The 14,738-nt window shown below is 48.1% G+C and overlaps 1 protein-coding gene and 2 long non-coding RNA genes across 12 annotated transcripts in view; 1 reads left to right on the top strand and 2 right to left on the bottom strand.

Annotated features, from left to right (window-relative positions):
- The window catches only part of LOC117967074 (histone deacetylase 7-like), a 66,990-nt gene that overhangs the window by 33,203 nt on the left and 19,049 nt on the right, over positions 1-14,738 (top strand). For 5 of the 10 annotated variants that reach the window (XM_059011765.1, XM_059011766.1, XM_059011767.1 and 2 more), the window contains 11 exons: positions 4,383-4,479; positions 8,016-8,230; positions 8,675-8,762; positions 10,695-10,812; positions 11,037-11,140; positions 11,338-11,460; positions 11,658-11,767; positions 12,606-12,701; positions 12,808-12,985; positions 13,726-13,907; positions 14,185-14,400. In XM_059011765.1, the coding sequence (XP_058867748.1) occupies positions 4,458-4,479; positions 8,016-8,230; positions 8,675-8,762; positions 10,695-10,812; positions 11,037-11,140; positions 11,338-11,460; positions 11,658-11,767; positions 12,606-12,701; positions 12,808-12,985; positions 13,726-13,907; positions 14,185-14,400 (1,452 nt within the window). In that variant the 5' untranslated portion in view covers positions 4,383-4,457. Of the gene's footprint in view, positions 1-3,840; positions 4,266-4,382; positions 4,480-8,015; positions 8,231-8,674; positions 8,763-10,694; positions 10,813-11,036; positions 11,141-11,337; positions 11,461-11,657; positions 11,768-12,605; positions 12,702-12,807; positions 12,986-13,725; positions 13,908-14,184; positions 14,401-14,738 lie in introns of those variants that run through there. The other 5 variants (XM_059011762.1, XM_059011763.1, XM_059011771.1 and 2 more) reach the window with 2 other exon arrangements.
- On the bottom strand, positions 7,109-8,746 carry LOC117400962 (uncharacterized). Its single transcript, XR_004544290.3, has 2 exons — positions 8,613-8,746; positions 7,109-7,514 (listed from the first exon to the last, which is right to left on the bottom strand). It is a non-coding gene; the product is annotated as an uncharacterized LOC117400962 (long non-coding RNA).
- Positions 12,848-13,728, bottom strand: LOC131709322 (uncharacterized). Its single transcript, XR_009311482.1, has 3 exons — positions 13,633-13,728; positions 13,171-13,276; positions 12,848-12,978 (listed from the first exon to the last, which is right to left on the bottom strand). It is a non-coding gene; the product is annotated as an uncharacterized LOC131709322 (long non-coding RNA).

Here is a 14,738-nt window from a genome sequence, read left to right on the forward strand (position 1 = left end):
GTGTGTGTCTGTTTTGGTAACTTTATTTCTGTACAGGATATTACAATTTGTTTCATCATTTGCGATTTCGTGTTTTCATTTTCAGTAAAGACATTCTCACTTTTTAAAATCTTAAAAAAATAAAATAAATGTCTTGCCTTGTTAGTATGAGAAGGCGCTGCATTATATCGCCCTTCTTTTTTTCCTTCACATACAAGGTGGAGCGGGGCTGAGCGTCGCTAGTTTCTTTTTGTGTCTCGCTGGTGGATTTTCTGTGTGACCGAGGAGGAAGTCAGACCACTCGATTTAGACATGACAATTTGAGCAACTTTTATTCTAAAAAAAGGCTCTGCTGCTGTGGAGAAGTGAAACGGGAAGCTGCGATATGAAATCAAAAACAAAAGCCAAGCGTGCGGCTAAGGGCAGGCAGGAAATACACGACCCTGCCCAACGCTTCAGACAGACCTGTTGGGTCACCTCCCCCCTGCAGAATCGCTTGCTGCCACACAGCAGCCTGATAGGGTAGCAGACCAGTATGTACAGCAACCATGGTTCTGAACTCGTGGCGTGTCAGTATAACGCTCTGAAACCACTGCCTGCCGTTCCTTTGAAGCATAGGAGCATTGCCATTGCAGTGTCTGTCTGTCTGTCTGCATTGCTGTTAGAGATCCTGTGGCAGTCCACTCTGCTGCTCTGTAGCTGCAGTCCTGATGGATCAGTCGTTGGGGTTGGGGGGGGGTTAAATTTGTTGTCCCAGGGCAGCTTTGTAAGGGAGATATCTAAATTAAGTTAATGTTAATATCTCAAGGTGATGCAAAACTTTTGGCCATAGCTGTACAGTCAAAATGCAATAAAATTTAATGGGTGTTAATGACAAGAAGTATACTGAAGTCTTACTGTACTATAATTACAGTTTCTCTTCTCTTATATATATATATATATAATCATTTATTTTACCATTTAGATACATAGGGGTCTGTGTGGCTCATTAAGAAGGCTCTGGTCAGTATGGCTCTTTTTAAAGCAGAGTTTATTTAATTTTGCGGCTGCAGTCTTTGTTTGAGCCCCTGTGCTGCGGTCGTGCTTCTCGGAGGAGCTGCACTCAGCCCCCCCCGCGGATGCAGTTGGATTCCACGTGTGCCTCTGTTGCGACACAGGCCTTGAGCAACACAGGATGTCCATTTATAGCTGCTGCTGCTGCTGCTGCTGTGACCACAATCCCACACTGGACAGCATGCCGTATGAATGGGGGGGTGGTGATCGAGCCCAGCCAAGTGCCAAGACCAGCTTTGATTTCCTTCTGTCTTCAACTTAGAACCACACCGGTCTCTAGCATTGGGTCCAGCCCTCGTCTCACAGAGGAGGAAAGCGCTGGGCTGCAGTGTGGAAGGCAGGGGGTTTGAGGAGCTCAGTGGTTAGATAAAGAAAGCGCTGGGCTGCAGTGTGGAAGGCAGGGGGTTTGAGGAGCTCAGTGGTTAGATAAAGAAAGCGCTGGGCTGCAGTGTGGAAGGCAGGGGGTTTGAGGAGCTCAGGGTTTCGAGCGCTGGGCTGCAGTGTGGAAGGCAGCGGGTTTGACTAGCTCAGGGGTTAGAGTTCTGGTCTGGGTGTGGAAAGTAAAGGACTTTGTTAGATTTTTCTTGTTGTTTTGTTGTTGTTGCTTGGAAAGGATTACTGATCAACAATGAAGGGAAACCTGAACTCTTATCACGGCCCGTTTATAAAAGAAACTTGATCCAGCTCCTGCTTCGCAGCACAATACCCAGCGCCTGCCCTGCAGCTTGCCCTTGGAAAACATGCAGCTTGATTCTGATCACTGGTACGTTGCTATGTATCCCGTTTCAGTGCCGATTCAAAAAGAAATCAAGAAATAGGTATAACCCATCACAGAGTTAGCCTTTCATCTCGGGACGCGTGACAGCAGCTGTCCCTCGCCCCGCATTTGGGATAGTGCTTGATTTGACAGCCACAGTGCACAGGGATACAACAGGGAGTACATATTGAAGCGTCTCCCAGGCCCTTGGAAATATATCGTCTAGAATGTAAATAAACATTTTAAATAGGAGCGAGATTTCTCTTTTTTTTCAATCCTTGGTTTTGTTCTGCTTTCCCTAAGACTGATGTAGCAGGCAGACCGCGCTACTGCTGCAGGGAGTAGCAGCTGTTTAGTTCACTTGGAAGCTCAGGTGACAGCCTGCAGCCGCATAACGGACTTAACCCATTGAGTGCCAGTGTCTTCCTATGAGGCTACTTCTGCATTCTTAACTGGCTTGATATCGCAAGTCTAGCGGAAGCCAGCGTAGTGGTACAGTATTTCACGTGACATTTCAAAATGTCACGTTTTTCAATTTGTCCGTTTTTTGTTTTTTTTTCCGGCGAGTATATGGGGAAAACTACAAAGCGGTATGTAATTCAATATGTTAACATTATTTCAGCAGGTTTCTGAAGCAAAACGAGTTCATTCTGTAGGGTGATGCAAAACTGTTTGGCCACAGCAGTCGTTCACGCAGTCCAGTGTCACACTGAGCGACTCTGCGGATCAGTGCGAAAGGCTTTGTCCTTCAATACACTGAAATCACCTGGGGGAGGAAAAACAACTAAACTGCCTGGTCTGTGAGAAATAAAATGGCTATTATTAGCCCAGAGCAGAAGCACGGGGAGTGGGTTTCTGAGATGCCTCTGTGTGTGTGTGTAGAATTCTAAATTATACCTACAGGGCCCTGGGATTAAATTGGCCTTTTGTATTTCACTTGGTGCATTACCAGCCCCCTGGGCGTTAACAGGGAGCATTCCTGTTTGAATTGTGAATGAAAAACCGCTGGTACTGGTCCACTGTGCCCACTAGGCAAGAGGTCAGGGGTCACAGCAGCCCGTGGCTATGCAGAGATTGGTCTAACTCTTTAGAAGCAGGAGGCCTTTTACATTCTTGCCATGTGGCTTTTAGTGCATCTCATAAATTCAATGACGTTTCACCCTTTGAAAATGCCTTCCAAGACTTATTAACATGGCAATGAATTTATAACAGCTTTTTAGTATTTTGATATTTTAGCACTAAACCAAATCATGTGTTTTAATAGTTACGGCCGACATGGTGTTGTTCTGTGTAAAAAAAAATTAAATGTGTTTTTAAAATTTGTTTTTAAAGTCCCCCCCCCCCGCTCTGGAAATTTAATTTTCAGACACCTGTGGTTTGCTGGATTTCCATACGCTTTGCAAACAGTGAACTGCTTCCCCACAAGAGCAGAAGAGCCTGTTCTAAAAATACCTGCATCCAAAAACTAGCGTGTAGGGAAATGAGGCAGGGAGATAAGAGCATCTTCAGAGTGACACCGGCTTCAAATATAACATTAGGAGACTCACAAGGGTAGTCTGATGTGCTGGCACTGGGTGCGTTAAGCGAGTGAGCAGCTCAGTGAACGAACCAACTTCACGGCACGCTCAGTCCCGCTCCCCCTGAACAGCTCAGAGCTGCAGAGCGGATTTCTCTCTCTCTCGATCTGCAAGGCATCACACGGGTATCCACACCCTGACCTGCTTTTCACTGGCAACAAAAAACAGCCGGCGTCCTGTTCAGCCCGGGGATAATTAAAAGCACAAACGTCCCCCGTCTCCATCGCGCAAGCAAAAGAAAGACTTGCTTTCTTTTTTTTTTAATTAAAATTAAATTAGCCTGGGCAGGATCAGGATAGAATCCTCTCTCCAAATCCCAGCGGTTTCAAGTGCACAACCCTGGCTGCGTTCTCAGGATCAGCGCACTTGATATACCTCGGGGTCCAGCCTGCTTAATAAAAAAAGTATTAAAAAGAAGTAACAGCTCCATCTTCAAAGCTATCCATCCAATACAAATACACGACATCGGTTTAGACTGCAGCTCTAGCTCTGTGCGCGACCGGAGCCGTTCTCAGAATCCAGTCCAGTCAGCACTGAGCCACAGGCACCCCTTCGGTTACATCGCACCAATACCTGGATCCGCCAGCATGCCCAGGTTTCAGGTAGCACACTGAGTACCCAGGGCTTGACAATGATGGATCACACATTCCTGCACGGCAAAGCCTTCAAAAAAAAAAAGGTGCAAGGTATTTAGAGTTAGCTCAGTTCAGGGAAAGAGGCACATAGTTTAACAAGTCAGTCATAGTGTAGAGATGTGCACACGAGATTAAAACAAACAGTACAAACAGCCATCGCAGGGTACAATCACAGCGCAGGTGGCAGTGCAGAATCGCTGCACACCGCTTTAAGAGATCCAGCTATCCTCCAGGCTTCAGCAGGGCTCTGCTGTAGCTAAAGAGGTACGAACACAGCTCGGGAGGACCAATCCGGTTTATTGGATCTGAATTGATAGGGTGAGGGGTCGGGGGTCGTGGGGCGGGCGCTTGTAAACGCAGTGCTGTTCTCTTCTTTGACAGAGTCGCTAGGCCCCCCGGGACGCGGTCCATGGAAGCACATGGGAGCTGTGTAGAAGCGTGGAGCGATAACCTGGCATGTTGAGAATGTGGAACGTTTGTGAGTTTCAGATTTCAGTTCTATTGGGGGGCGAATGGGGTCACCTGCAGCTCTCTGTATAGCAGTGCAAATAATAGCCTGTCTGTGTCTCCTGGGTGTCGTCAGAAATATTTTAGGCATCGCGGCTAAGCGCCTGTGTGTTTCTCAGGGGTGTCAAGTTTAGCTTTTGTTTGGAGGGGTTTTTGGCAATGCTGAATAACATCAAGCTTCGAACTGAATAACACGTTTACTGTTACATTGAAGAGACACCTGAGCTGGAGTTAACACAGGTGCACAGCCATTTGCATACTTCAAAAAAAAAAAAAGAAACTAAAAACACTATTGTGTCCGATCTTTAAATAAATATCTTGGAATGCTGAACTGTGAGTTTCTACAGCAGCTATAGCTTTTTTTTTTCCAGTGGAAAGTAGTAATCGTCAGTTTGGGTAATTTCAGTGGTTTAGTTAAATGGTGATGTCACAACAGGGGCTTTTTGTACAGCATAGAGACGTACAAAGGAAACGATGCAGCGTGTGCGTGACCTACATTGTGTGGACTTGACACACTGCGCTATGAGAAGGGAGCACTGTCATTAATTCAAGTTGCTGTTACCTAGCTGCTGTTTTTCAGCGTGAAAAATTTGCCTAGAAGAAAACTTTTTGATGCACAACCAAACTTATCACGGGCCGCCTATCCAGAAAACTAACCCAATGTGTATAGCCGGGACACACATTACTAAAGAATAAAACAAATTAAGATGGTGCGCTGCTTTTTATGCAAAAAAATTAGAAAAAGCAACTCAAAGTATTTATAAAAAAAATAATTACACAGAATTTACGATATATTCATAAGTGAAATGGAATTAACACAGTGGGCTGCAGGTCCCTGCATTACAGCATGGAATTTGGAAGTCTATAGTAATTCTAAATGCAAGGCGTGTGTGTGTGTGTGTTCAGTGGTGCACTCTAATGAAAGCTGGACTGTAAAATCACCAAGTTTTTCCAAACTTTCTCAGCGCTGGCCATCTGTTTTGCTTTTCTTAGCCTGACAGGAGAGAATTCCCCAATGCGGTAATTACACAGAGGAAATTACAGGACCTCTCCGCAGCCAAGAATCCCTCTGCTGCATTCGGTGTGTGTCGCGGAGCGCCTTCGGGGCTGGGAGCTGCTGCTGCTGAAGAGACTCAAAATCATCACTCTTATTGGAATAGCAAGACAATCCAACCCTGAGCAGTTCAGATTGCGTCCCCCGCGCGGGAGGACCTGCTGATCAGGGGATTACATCTGCAGTGGGGGGTTAGTCAGGGTCAGTGGGATATCGCCTGGCCCGATCTGCTATTTCAGTCTCACACAGGATTTCTCTGTGCCACCCTGGGAAGGACTGCCCAGGTTTCAGTTTCAACCAAGAACTATTTTTTTTTTTTTTTTTTTTTTTTTTTTTTTAAGGCAGATGTTCCTGCCTGTAGGATTTTTACTGGCATTTGAAAGTGCAGCGGATTCCCTTGATTTGCCACTATAGCAGCACAAAACGCATTCTTAATAAAATCGCCTTTCACTCGCACAGTTTCAAACTTTGAGAAATGTTTATAAAAAGAGTTTGTGTGAACTCTATGGAGTACGAGAAGTTACCCTGCCAAAAAAACTTTTTGGGGAAGAAAGAAAAAACAAAACAAAACACATGCGTTCTAAAAATAGATCTAGACAGGAACCTGAACACGGTACACTTGTGCACACAGTGACTGAAGTGACTAAAGGTATGCGCGTGTGGCTGCGATAGGAAGGCACAGCTCAGTATATAGCTCAGAAACGATAAGTATTTTGTTGTCGGGCAGGATGCAATGCTTACCGGACCAGTACTACCAGTAAAACCAGTGTGCGGTTGGAATGTACTGGGGTGCTATGCATGCCTACATGTGGGGGTAAGAATTAGAGGAACGCTTAAAGAATGTAACCATCTTGCTGGCGTTGTCTTGCATCTCTGAAAAGGTATTTTATCAGCACGTGCAGTTGGTTTGCACACAAAGCCTTTCCATTGTACAAGCTATCTCCTCCCATCTCCTACAGCAACACCTGCACGGTACAGCCAGATTAGCCTCTGCCTTTGACTTCTGTCACCGGTGAATGATTTTTGGTGACCCCCCCCCCCTCTCAGCAGAAAGTGGCGTAATCCACATGAGAACAAACACACGCAGCCATACCATTTCGGCTGGATTTGAGGGGGGGTTATGTGTGTTGCCAGGGAAGCAGTACTGAGGTGCTCTTGAGTTTTGCGAACCTGACCAGGCGGTGTCATTGTTTCTCCCAGCACAACACACTGGTGTGGTTACCTTGGTAACGAGCTGCTGGGTAGACGTGACTCAGCTCTGGGTGATGTCACTGCGTCTCTCTCTCACCACACCCCGGTACTGACCTGGCTCTCAGTATTGAAGTTGAGAAATAAACCCCCAAAAAATACAAATTACAAAATACAAGAAAAAAGCAGAAGAATACTCATTATACAGTCTGGAGTGTTTCCTGTTTCCTTAAACTTGAATACAGCTTGGACAATATGACCCTGCTTTCTGGCTTTTTAAGAAGCAGCTGGTGTGATAAGAGTTTATATGGGGATGTGTCATCGATGGGAGTGAATGGAGTCAACACAGCCCCTTCCATTAAATTACCAGTTGTTTTTTTATTTTACCGTTAGACAGACAAGGTCAAATTCCCAAAGGTTCCTGTTTCGTTGTGGAGTCCAGCTCTGTTCTGGTCTGGCAGCTCTCCCTTTAATCCGGCACACCTCGTTGCATTCGAATGCAGCAATTCAAATTTCCTTTTCTCCTCTACCGTAACCTTGGTTAAAAAAAAACAAACAAAAAAAAACACACAACTCTAAATTTAGCAGCGTGGTTTTTTTTTTTTTTTTTTAAACTGTGAAAAGGCGGCTTGTGGCTTAAAAAGAGTTTGACTGCTGGGCTTCGACATCACTTTCTTTCTCTCTCCTCTTATTGTCTCTCTCTCTCTCTCATTTTTGGACCAGCGCCAGTTAACCCTCCTGAAGGAAGTCTGCATCGTGTTAACCTGGGAGACAGAAAGCAGGAGAAGGGAAGAGGGGAGAAGAGAAAGAGGGAGGGGTAGAAAGAAAGAGGGAGGAGGAGGAGGAGGAGGAGGAAAGATAAGATGACTTAAGAACACACCTTTTCATTTAAAATTAAAAACGGTTTACAAAAAGCGACCAAAACGCGTTAATAGGGGCCGGTCCCGGCACCGCGAGAACTCTGGAGAGACTCTGGGCCGTATTCATAGTGTAGGCTCGGTGGTCCAGTGGTTAGAGAAAGGGACTTGTTACCAGGAGGTTCAATCTCAGCCACTGACTCCCTGTGTGCGACCCTGAGCAAGTCACTTCACCTCCTTGTGCTCCGTCCTTCAGATGAGACGTAAAACAAACAAGGTCCTATTGGAAGTGACTCTGCAGCAGCAGTTGATGCATAGTTCACCTCTTAGTCTCTGTTTGGATAAAAGTGTCTGCTAAATAATAATATTTATTCCAGCAGCAGTACTGACCGTGTTTTGTTTTCCCAGCGGATACGAGCCCCCCTGCTTCCCTGGCAGTCCCTCAGGCCGCCCCCATGGACCTGCGAGTGGGTCAGCGGCTGGTCAAGCCCGACTCGGACACAGCCATGCTGACCCCCGTCCCTCACCACCACCACCACCACCACCCTCTCCTCATCGGAACCTACCCCGGCCCACCACCCTGCACACAGATCTCCCAGCAGCAGCTGCATCAGCACATCAGGGTAACGCACTGCAGAGTGTGTGTGTGTGTGTGTGTGTGTGTGAGTGGAGAGATAGATATCTATATCTCTCTATCCCAAATCAATCACCATTTAGTATTTTTATTTTTAGAAAACTGTTTGTGGGACCTCTCTGGAGTTTGAGAAGCTGCCCTGCCATAGTCTGCATTATAAAATAGACACATAGATAGGAAACTTAACACGTTACAATTATACAAGCAGCGACTCAAGGGGATAGATAGATGTACAGATAGATAGAGAAGAAAAGCACACTGAAACCTCACTATTAAATTAACCCTGACCCTGGCTTTATCTGTAAAGTTTTGGCTCCTGCCTTCTTCAGCTAGCCTGGTATGAATAGCCAGGCAGATTTATAACCACTTACTGCTGCAAGGGATCCGACTGCAGGAGATCCCGATTCTGATTTTCCTCCCCCCTCTTCTGCAGTTTAACATGGAGCAGCGACGCCGGGAACAGGAGCAGGAGCAGCAAAAGGAACTGCAGCAGCTGTGGCACAAGGAGAAGAACAAACAGAGTAAGGCACAGCGCCCCCTGCAGCCGGGGATGACCCGAACACTTCATTCCTTACTGACGAGCTTTACTGTAGAACCTGTTCGTAGATATTTAAGTAATTAGTAGTAAATAAAAAAAGTGACTGAAGGGGTTATGAATTGAGTTTTTTGGATTTTGGAGGAGTACTGCGGGAGATCTTCTCAGATCTAGTTCCTGGTGGTATAGTTTTAAACAGAGAGGCTTGGAAAGTAACCCAACACCTTGTATTGGAGACTGATTTGATGCAGAAGCCTGTGTCTGGGTACTGTGTTTCACCAGCCATGGGGCAGATTAACAGGAGGTGAAGGTTAAATCGTAATAATAAATGAAAGGGGTGCGCTGCCAGTGGTGTGTGCCTCATCCCGTCTATTGACTTCATTCTTCTCATCAAGCTGCTTCCCTTTATGTGCCAAAAACCCAAACCTGTTATTTGAGAAGTAACAGACGGTGTTCGTGTTAAGGGATTTCCCAGTGCAGCCTGTATTTAAACAAACAACAAGATTGAGAGAGAGAGAGAAGGGCTTGGTTTAGTTGTTGCAGATCTTTCCCTCCAGCTCTGTGATTGAGTGTTCTATCTCGGTTCTGGTTTGGGTTCAGCCCGTCCCACCTGGAGGCAGAACCCCCCCCCCCCCCCCCCGTGAATCCGGGTTCGAAAAGAGCAGCAGGGAAGTGAGACACTTCTGATTGAAGAAGCAGTCTCTGTTATGTGATCTGGGAGTCGCAGCTTCTGCTTTCTACCAAAAATAAATATCACTGAAGAAGTAGATATCAGGGCTGCTTGCGAGCCACAAGCCTATATAACAAACAAAACAAGCTGTCATTGTATTAGTTTTATTTCAGGGTGGCTCATATATAGGTTTGTGTTTTATGACCCAACGTTGATGAAAAGCAAACATTTGAAAACGTGCATTGTGCATTGAAAATCTGCAAGGAAGGTGAGACCAGCTGATAGCGTGCCAGGCAAACAAACAGAGTCAATATTGAGCTGGACCTTTTAAAAGAAGGTGATTCATCGAACCGCCACTGAAACCCTCCTTCTGAATGAGTCACACTGGCAACAATATTAAAAGAAAAAAAAAAACAGTGAGCAGGGTTAGCTGTATAGTCCAGCAGTCACAGCGAGCAGGGTTAGCTGTATAGTCCAGCGTTGCCCCTCTGCTTGTTTCTGATCAAGCCCTCTGATTTCCTCCAGGGGGTTTGAATCATGCCTCCCTCTGCAATGCCAGGTGTGTGGGAGGTTCCTGAATGAGAGTTTGTCAAGTTCACTTCCTTTTCCACTCCCGAGCGCCAGGAGACCCTTGAACTGTTACAAACACGTGGGAGAGGTTCCGGAGCGACCTGGCAGCTGTCAGGACCACCACGGGGGTCCTTCAGCACTGAGAGCACTAATCCTGTCCAATCAGAGCGGTTCGTATCCGAGGCTGCTCTGAGCCGCAGGGTCGACTCATTGCTGACTGGCCCTGTGCATGCTGAGTTTTAGGTTTGATTTTGTGTGTTTTTCACTCGTTGCTGATTGTGCTGATGTTGTTCGCTGTGGTGGTCGGAGCCTCTTGCCAGGTCATCGTTGGAAATGAGAATTTTGTTCTCGGTTGACTCGTCCGGATTAATAAAAGGTTTTGATTGATTGATTGATTGATTGATTGATTATTGCATTGGCATTTCTGAACTTGCTGCTGAATTGGGAGCGTGCAAAAGCAGCTTTTAAAAAACGAACATGGTTCTGGTTTAGGGTCTTGCGTGGCTGTAGCCGTGATTCACTGCCGTCACTGTTCACCTCCACATACAAGAACAAACAAATCGACAGTATTCTAGATGCTTTGATTGGTGAACAACACGGAACACGACTTGAGCGGCTGAACTCGGGACCACGCCAACACAAACTCACGTCTAAATGTGTCCGTCTGTTGATTGGCAGGTGCCGTGGCCAGTTCTGTGGTCAAACAGAAGCTGCAGGAAGTGATCCGCAAGAAGCAGCAGGCCGCCCTGGAGCGTACCAACTCCAACCCGCTGAGCGGCACCCCCGTGGCGTACAGGTGGGACGATCCTCGCACACACACACGCACTTTCGGGAGACGGAGATACACACAGTGTGCCTTGACCACTGTGCAGTGTCCCTGCTCCAGAATAACGCTCGGCTTCCATAGAAATCAGTATTTGCATTTTTACTTCTAAACAGCCCGGTTTGTATCCCCACCCCACCAAGACTGAAGGAGAGCTCTCACTAACCCCCCCCCCCCCCCCTTCTCTCTCTCTCTAGGGCTCTGGCTCCAGACCCTGAGGTCCCCCCTCCCTCGTTGATGGTGCCCCCCCCTGCCCACCAGAGCACCGAGCCTCCAGAGGACCTCCCTCTGCGACGAACAGGTACCCCCCCCTGCACCCCACTTCGAAGCCCCATATAGAATATCATTTCCTTTAGTTTAAAAAGTAAAAAGTAAACTACTAGGCTATTAAGAGAAGTGATGGCTGTGCGGCGTTTCCATTAAATACCTGCCGTTTTGACACACTCCCTGGCCGCTCATTCTAACCTGGCCTCAGCTGACAGCATCATCTCGTTTCAGCGTCGGAGCCCAATCTGAAGGTGAAAAACAAACTGAAGAAGCACCTGGGAGCGAGGAAGAGCCCCCTGACCCGCAAGGAGAGCGCCCCAGCGACTCTGAAACAGAGAGCCCCCGACACCATGGGTATGTACCCCTCTTTACCGCCCGCACAGAGACACCCCCAGACACCATGGGTACCTGCCTCTCCACAAACCAAAAAAACATCCCACATCAAAACTTCAGATACCCAGGAACTCCCAAAGCAGTGTGATTCCCTGCTCCGGAGGTGTGGACTAGCACACCGAGTTTGTTTTATTCTGTCTGTTTTTTCCCCCACACAGATTCTTCCCCCAGCAGCAGCAGCACTCCAGTATCGGGATGTAGCTCCCCCAACGACAGCATTCCCACAGAGAACGGAACCCTGCCCCTCAGCACGGGGGTCCCACACGAGGTACGAGGCACCCCCAGACTCACAGCCCCGACCCTCAATCCCAGTCCGAGTCCTGGGGCTCTCCTGCGCCCTCAGTAACTAACCCAGTTCAATAATAGTGCTTTTCAACCCTGGTCCTGGGGACCCCCTGTGTCTGCTGGTTTTCATTCCAACTGAGCTCTCAATTACTTAAATCAAACCTTTAATTTAATAATTTGCTTAATTAGACCTTTAATTGTTCTCAGCTCCTAACAATTTGCAGATTAAGTTACTTGCTCAGTTTTACAGCAAACTTGATATCAACGAGTTTAAGAGCTGAAAACAATTAAAGTGGCCCAATTAAGCTTATCGTTAGTTCCAGTGAGGGTTTAATTAAGTAATTGAGAACTCAGCTGGAATGAAAAAGCAGACACAGGGGGTCCCCAGCACCACAGACTTGGAATAAATCGCAGGCAGGGTAGATCTCACACATTTAGTGTCAACGGCAAAGCTTTCAAAACCACAACAGGTCCTATGTGAGCAGATGAAGCGTGTTAATAATATCCTAGGAGTACCGAGCATGCCAAAATAATTACAGGAGATCAAATCAAAGTGGAGAGTGCGCCCCCTGCTGGCCATGGCAGATGGTGATGCAAGAGAGACAGAGAGATGTCCAAGTCACCAGCCAGGCTGGAATAAATCAGCACTCCGGCAAACTCTTACTGCCTTTCAGCGAAGGGACTGCGACTTGCTGCACCTCAGTGTATCACTATTGTCTAGCATACATCATTATTCTTATAAAATCAACAGGACGGTCTGTTTGGAGAGATCTTTGGTGAGTCGATGGAGAGAGTGTTAACTGGTTCTCTCTCTCTCTCAGCGTATCTTGTTCCAGGATGGCAGCCTGGCTCAGTTTGCCCTGGCAAACCCCTCCGCCCTGCCCACCATCACCTTGGGACTGCCAGCCAACACCAAGGTGAGCCCCCCCCTCCCTGTTCCTCCCTCTCTACCCCCTCTCCCTCCATCAGTGCACTCTCTCTCCCCTGGTTCTGGTTCCACTCTCCTTGTGGTTTCTCTTGCAGGGCGACTCTGACCCCTCGGGTCTGGGCTCTCTGAAGCCGGGCCGGTTCTCTGTCCTGAGCGGGCCGGTCCTGGCCGGGGCTGCCCCGCATGTGTACCTCCCCGTGGGGCTGGACGAGAACGGGGCTCCCATGGTCATCCTGGAGCCCAGCGGCCTGGTGCACACGCCCCTGCTGTCAGGTGAGAGGGACACAGAAAGAGACGCACACAATCACACTGCTCTCTCAAGCACATAGAAATTAACACTGCTGTCGGACACAAATACACACAAACTCCTTTCAAAACACACACAGTGCTGTCTCTCTCAAATTGCCGCTTGCACCACAGGTCAGATTCACTAAGCACTAACGCCAGTGCAAACTCACAGCACTGTTGCAGAAACAGCCAGCGTTCATTCATGGAGCACCGCGTCTCTCAGCCCTCTGTGCCTCCTCACTTCCCTGCTGCTGGTCCTGTTGGGCTCGCCTGAGACTGAATCGAACGAGACAAAAACAGAAAAACATCCGGCTCTACTGATAGGAGCCAGATGTGAGAAACAAGACTGGGAAGTGGAACAGCACTGCCACCTCCTGTTTGCATCAGGAATCACACGCTGATCTGTTTAAATAATCCATTCACAGTGCTTTCAATATGGTCATCGTAAATCTGGCAGGGCAGTTTGGGATGGGAACATTGATCAGCATATCAGCCCCCATGTCCTGTATTTTAATTAGGGGGGGGCTTATATATATGAAACAAATGGAGTAACTGCATTTTTCGCACAAAGCAGCATGTAGCCAAAGTACAAGTCTGTGTGTCTGAGCGACTATCCGCACACGTGGGCTTACCTTGGGCAGTTCAGGGTCATTTCCAGTGGTAGCCCAGCAGACACTGCAGGTTCTTCTCAGTATTGACCGGTCTCTCTCTCTCTCTCTCCTCAGTTCCAGGGCTGGGGGCGGTCCCGCTGCAGTATGCCCCCCCGATGGGGCCCCACAAGCCGCTGAGCCGCACGCGCTCAGAGCCGCTACCCCAGACCCCCCGATCTCTACAGCAGCACCTCCTGCAACAGGGCCAGCACAGCCAGCTCCTGGAGAGGCTGAAGCAGCAGACACACCTCGGAAAGGTACCTCCTCCCCCCAGACACCTAGCCCCCTACCCCCTACCACTCCCCCCAGACACCTAGCATCCTAACCCCTATACCTCCCCTCCAAACACCTACCCCTGGAGTTGAAGTAGCAGACACATCTGGGAAAGGTACCCCTACCCATCTGTGTGTGTGTTCAATCCATTTCTCTGGTATTGTGTGTGACCCCTGTGCCTCCCTCCGTCCCAGGCTGGGTGTCAGTGTGTGTGTGTGAGATCTCTTCTCCGGCTTGTGTGTGACCCGTCTCCCCCTGCAGCTCATGTCCAAGTCCAGCGAGAAGCCTCGTCTGCGGCAGATCCCCTCGGAGGACATGGACTCGGAGGAGTGCTGGCCGGGCGACGCCCCCACGAGAGCGAGGGCGGAGTCACTGCGGGAGGCGGAGTCAGGAGGGGGCGAGGCCAGAGAGGAGAGGGGCGAGAGGGATCCGCAGCAGATCTACCTACAGCAGCAGGAGGAGCTCATCCTTCACCAGGTAAGAGCAGCGGCTTGGTCTTCTGTGCAATACTGCAGGATCAAAACAACTTGAAGAAGAAGAAGTCAGAGTTTAAACAAGCCAGAGAGAGAGCAGGAGTGCAGCAGAGAGCTGTAGGTGCAGTACCTGAGCAGAAACACTAGAGGGCAGCAGAGAGCTGTAGGTGCAGTACCTGAGCAGAAACACTAGAGGGCAGCAGAGAGCTGTAGGTGCAGTACCTGAGCAGAAACACTAGAGCTGTGGCCAAAAAAGTTTTGCATCACGTAGAATTTTAGGATTAAAAAATACATAAAAAAAGCCTCTGAATATAATTGATATTTTAATAAATCATCATGTTA

This window comes from Acipenser ruthenus, chromosome 42 (genome assembly GCF_902713425.1).
Source record: "Acipenser ruthenus chromosome 42, fAciRut3.2 maternal haplotype, whole genome shotgun sequence".
Classification (NCBI taxonomy): domain Eukaryota; kingdom Metazoa; phylum Chordata; class Actinopteri; order Acipenseriformes; family Acipenseridae; genus Acipenser; species Acipenser ruthenus.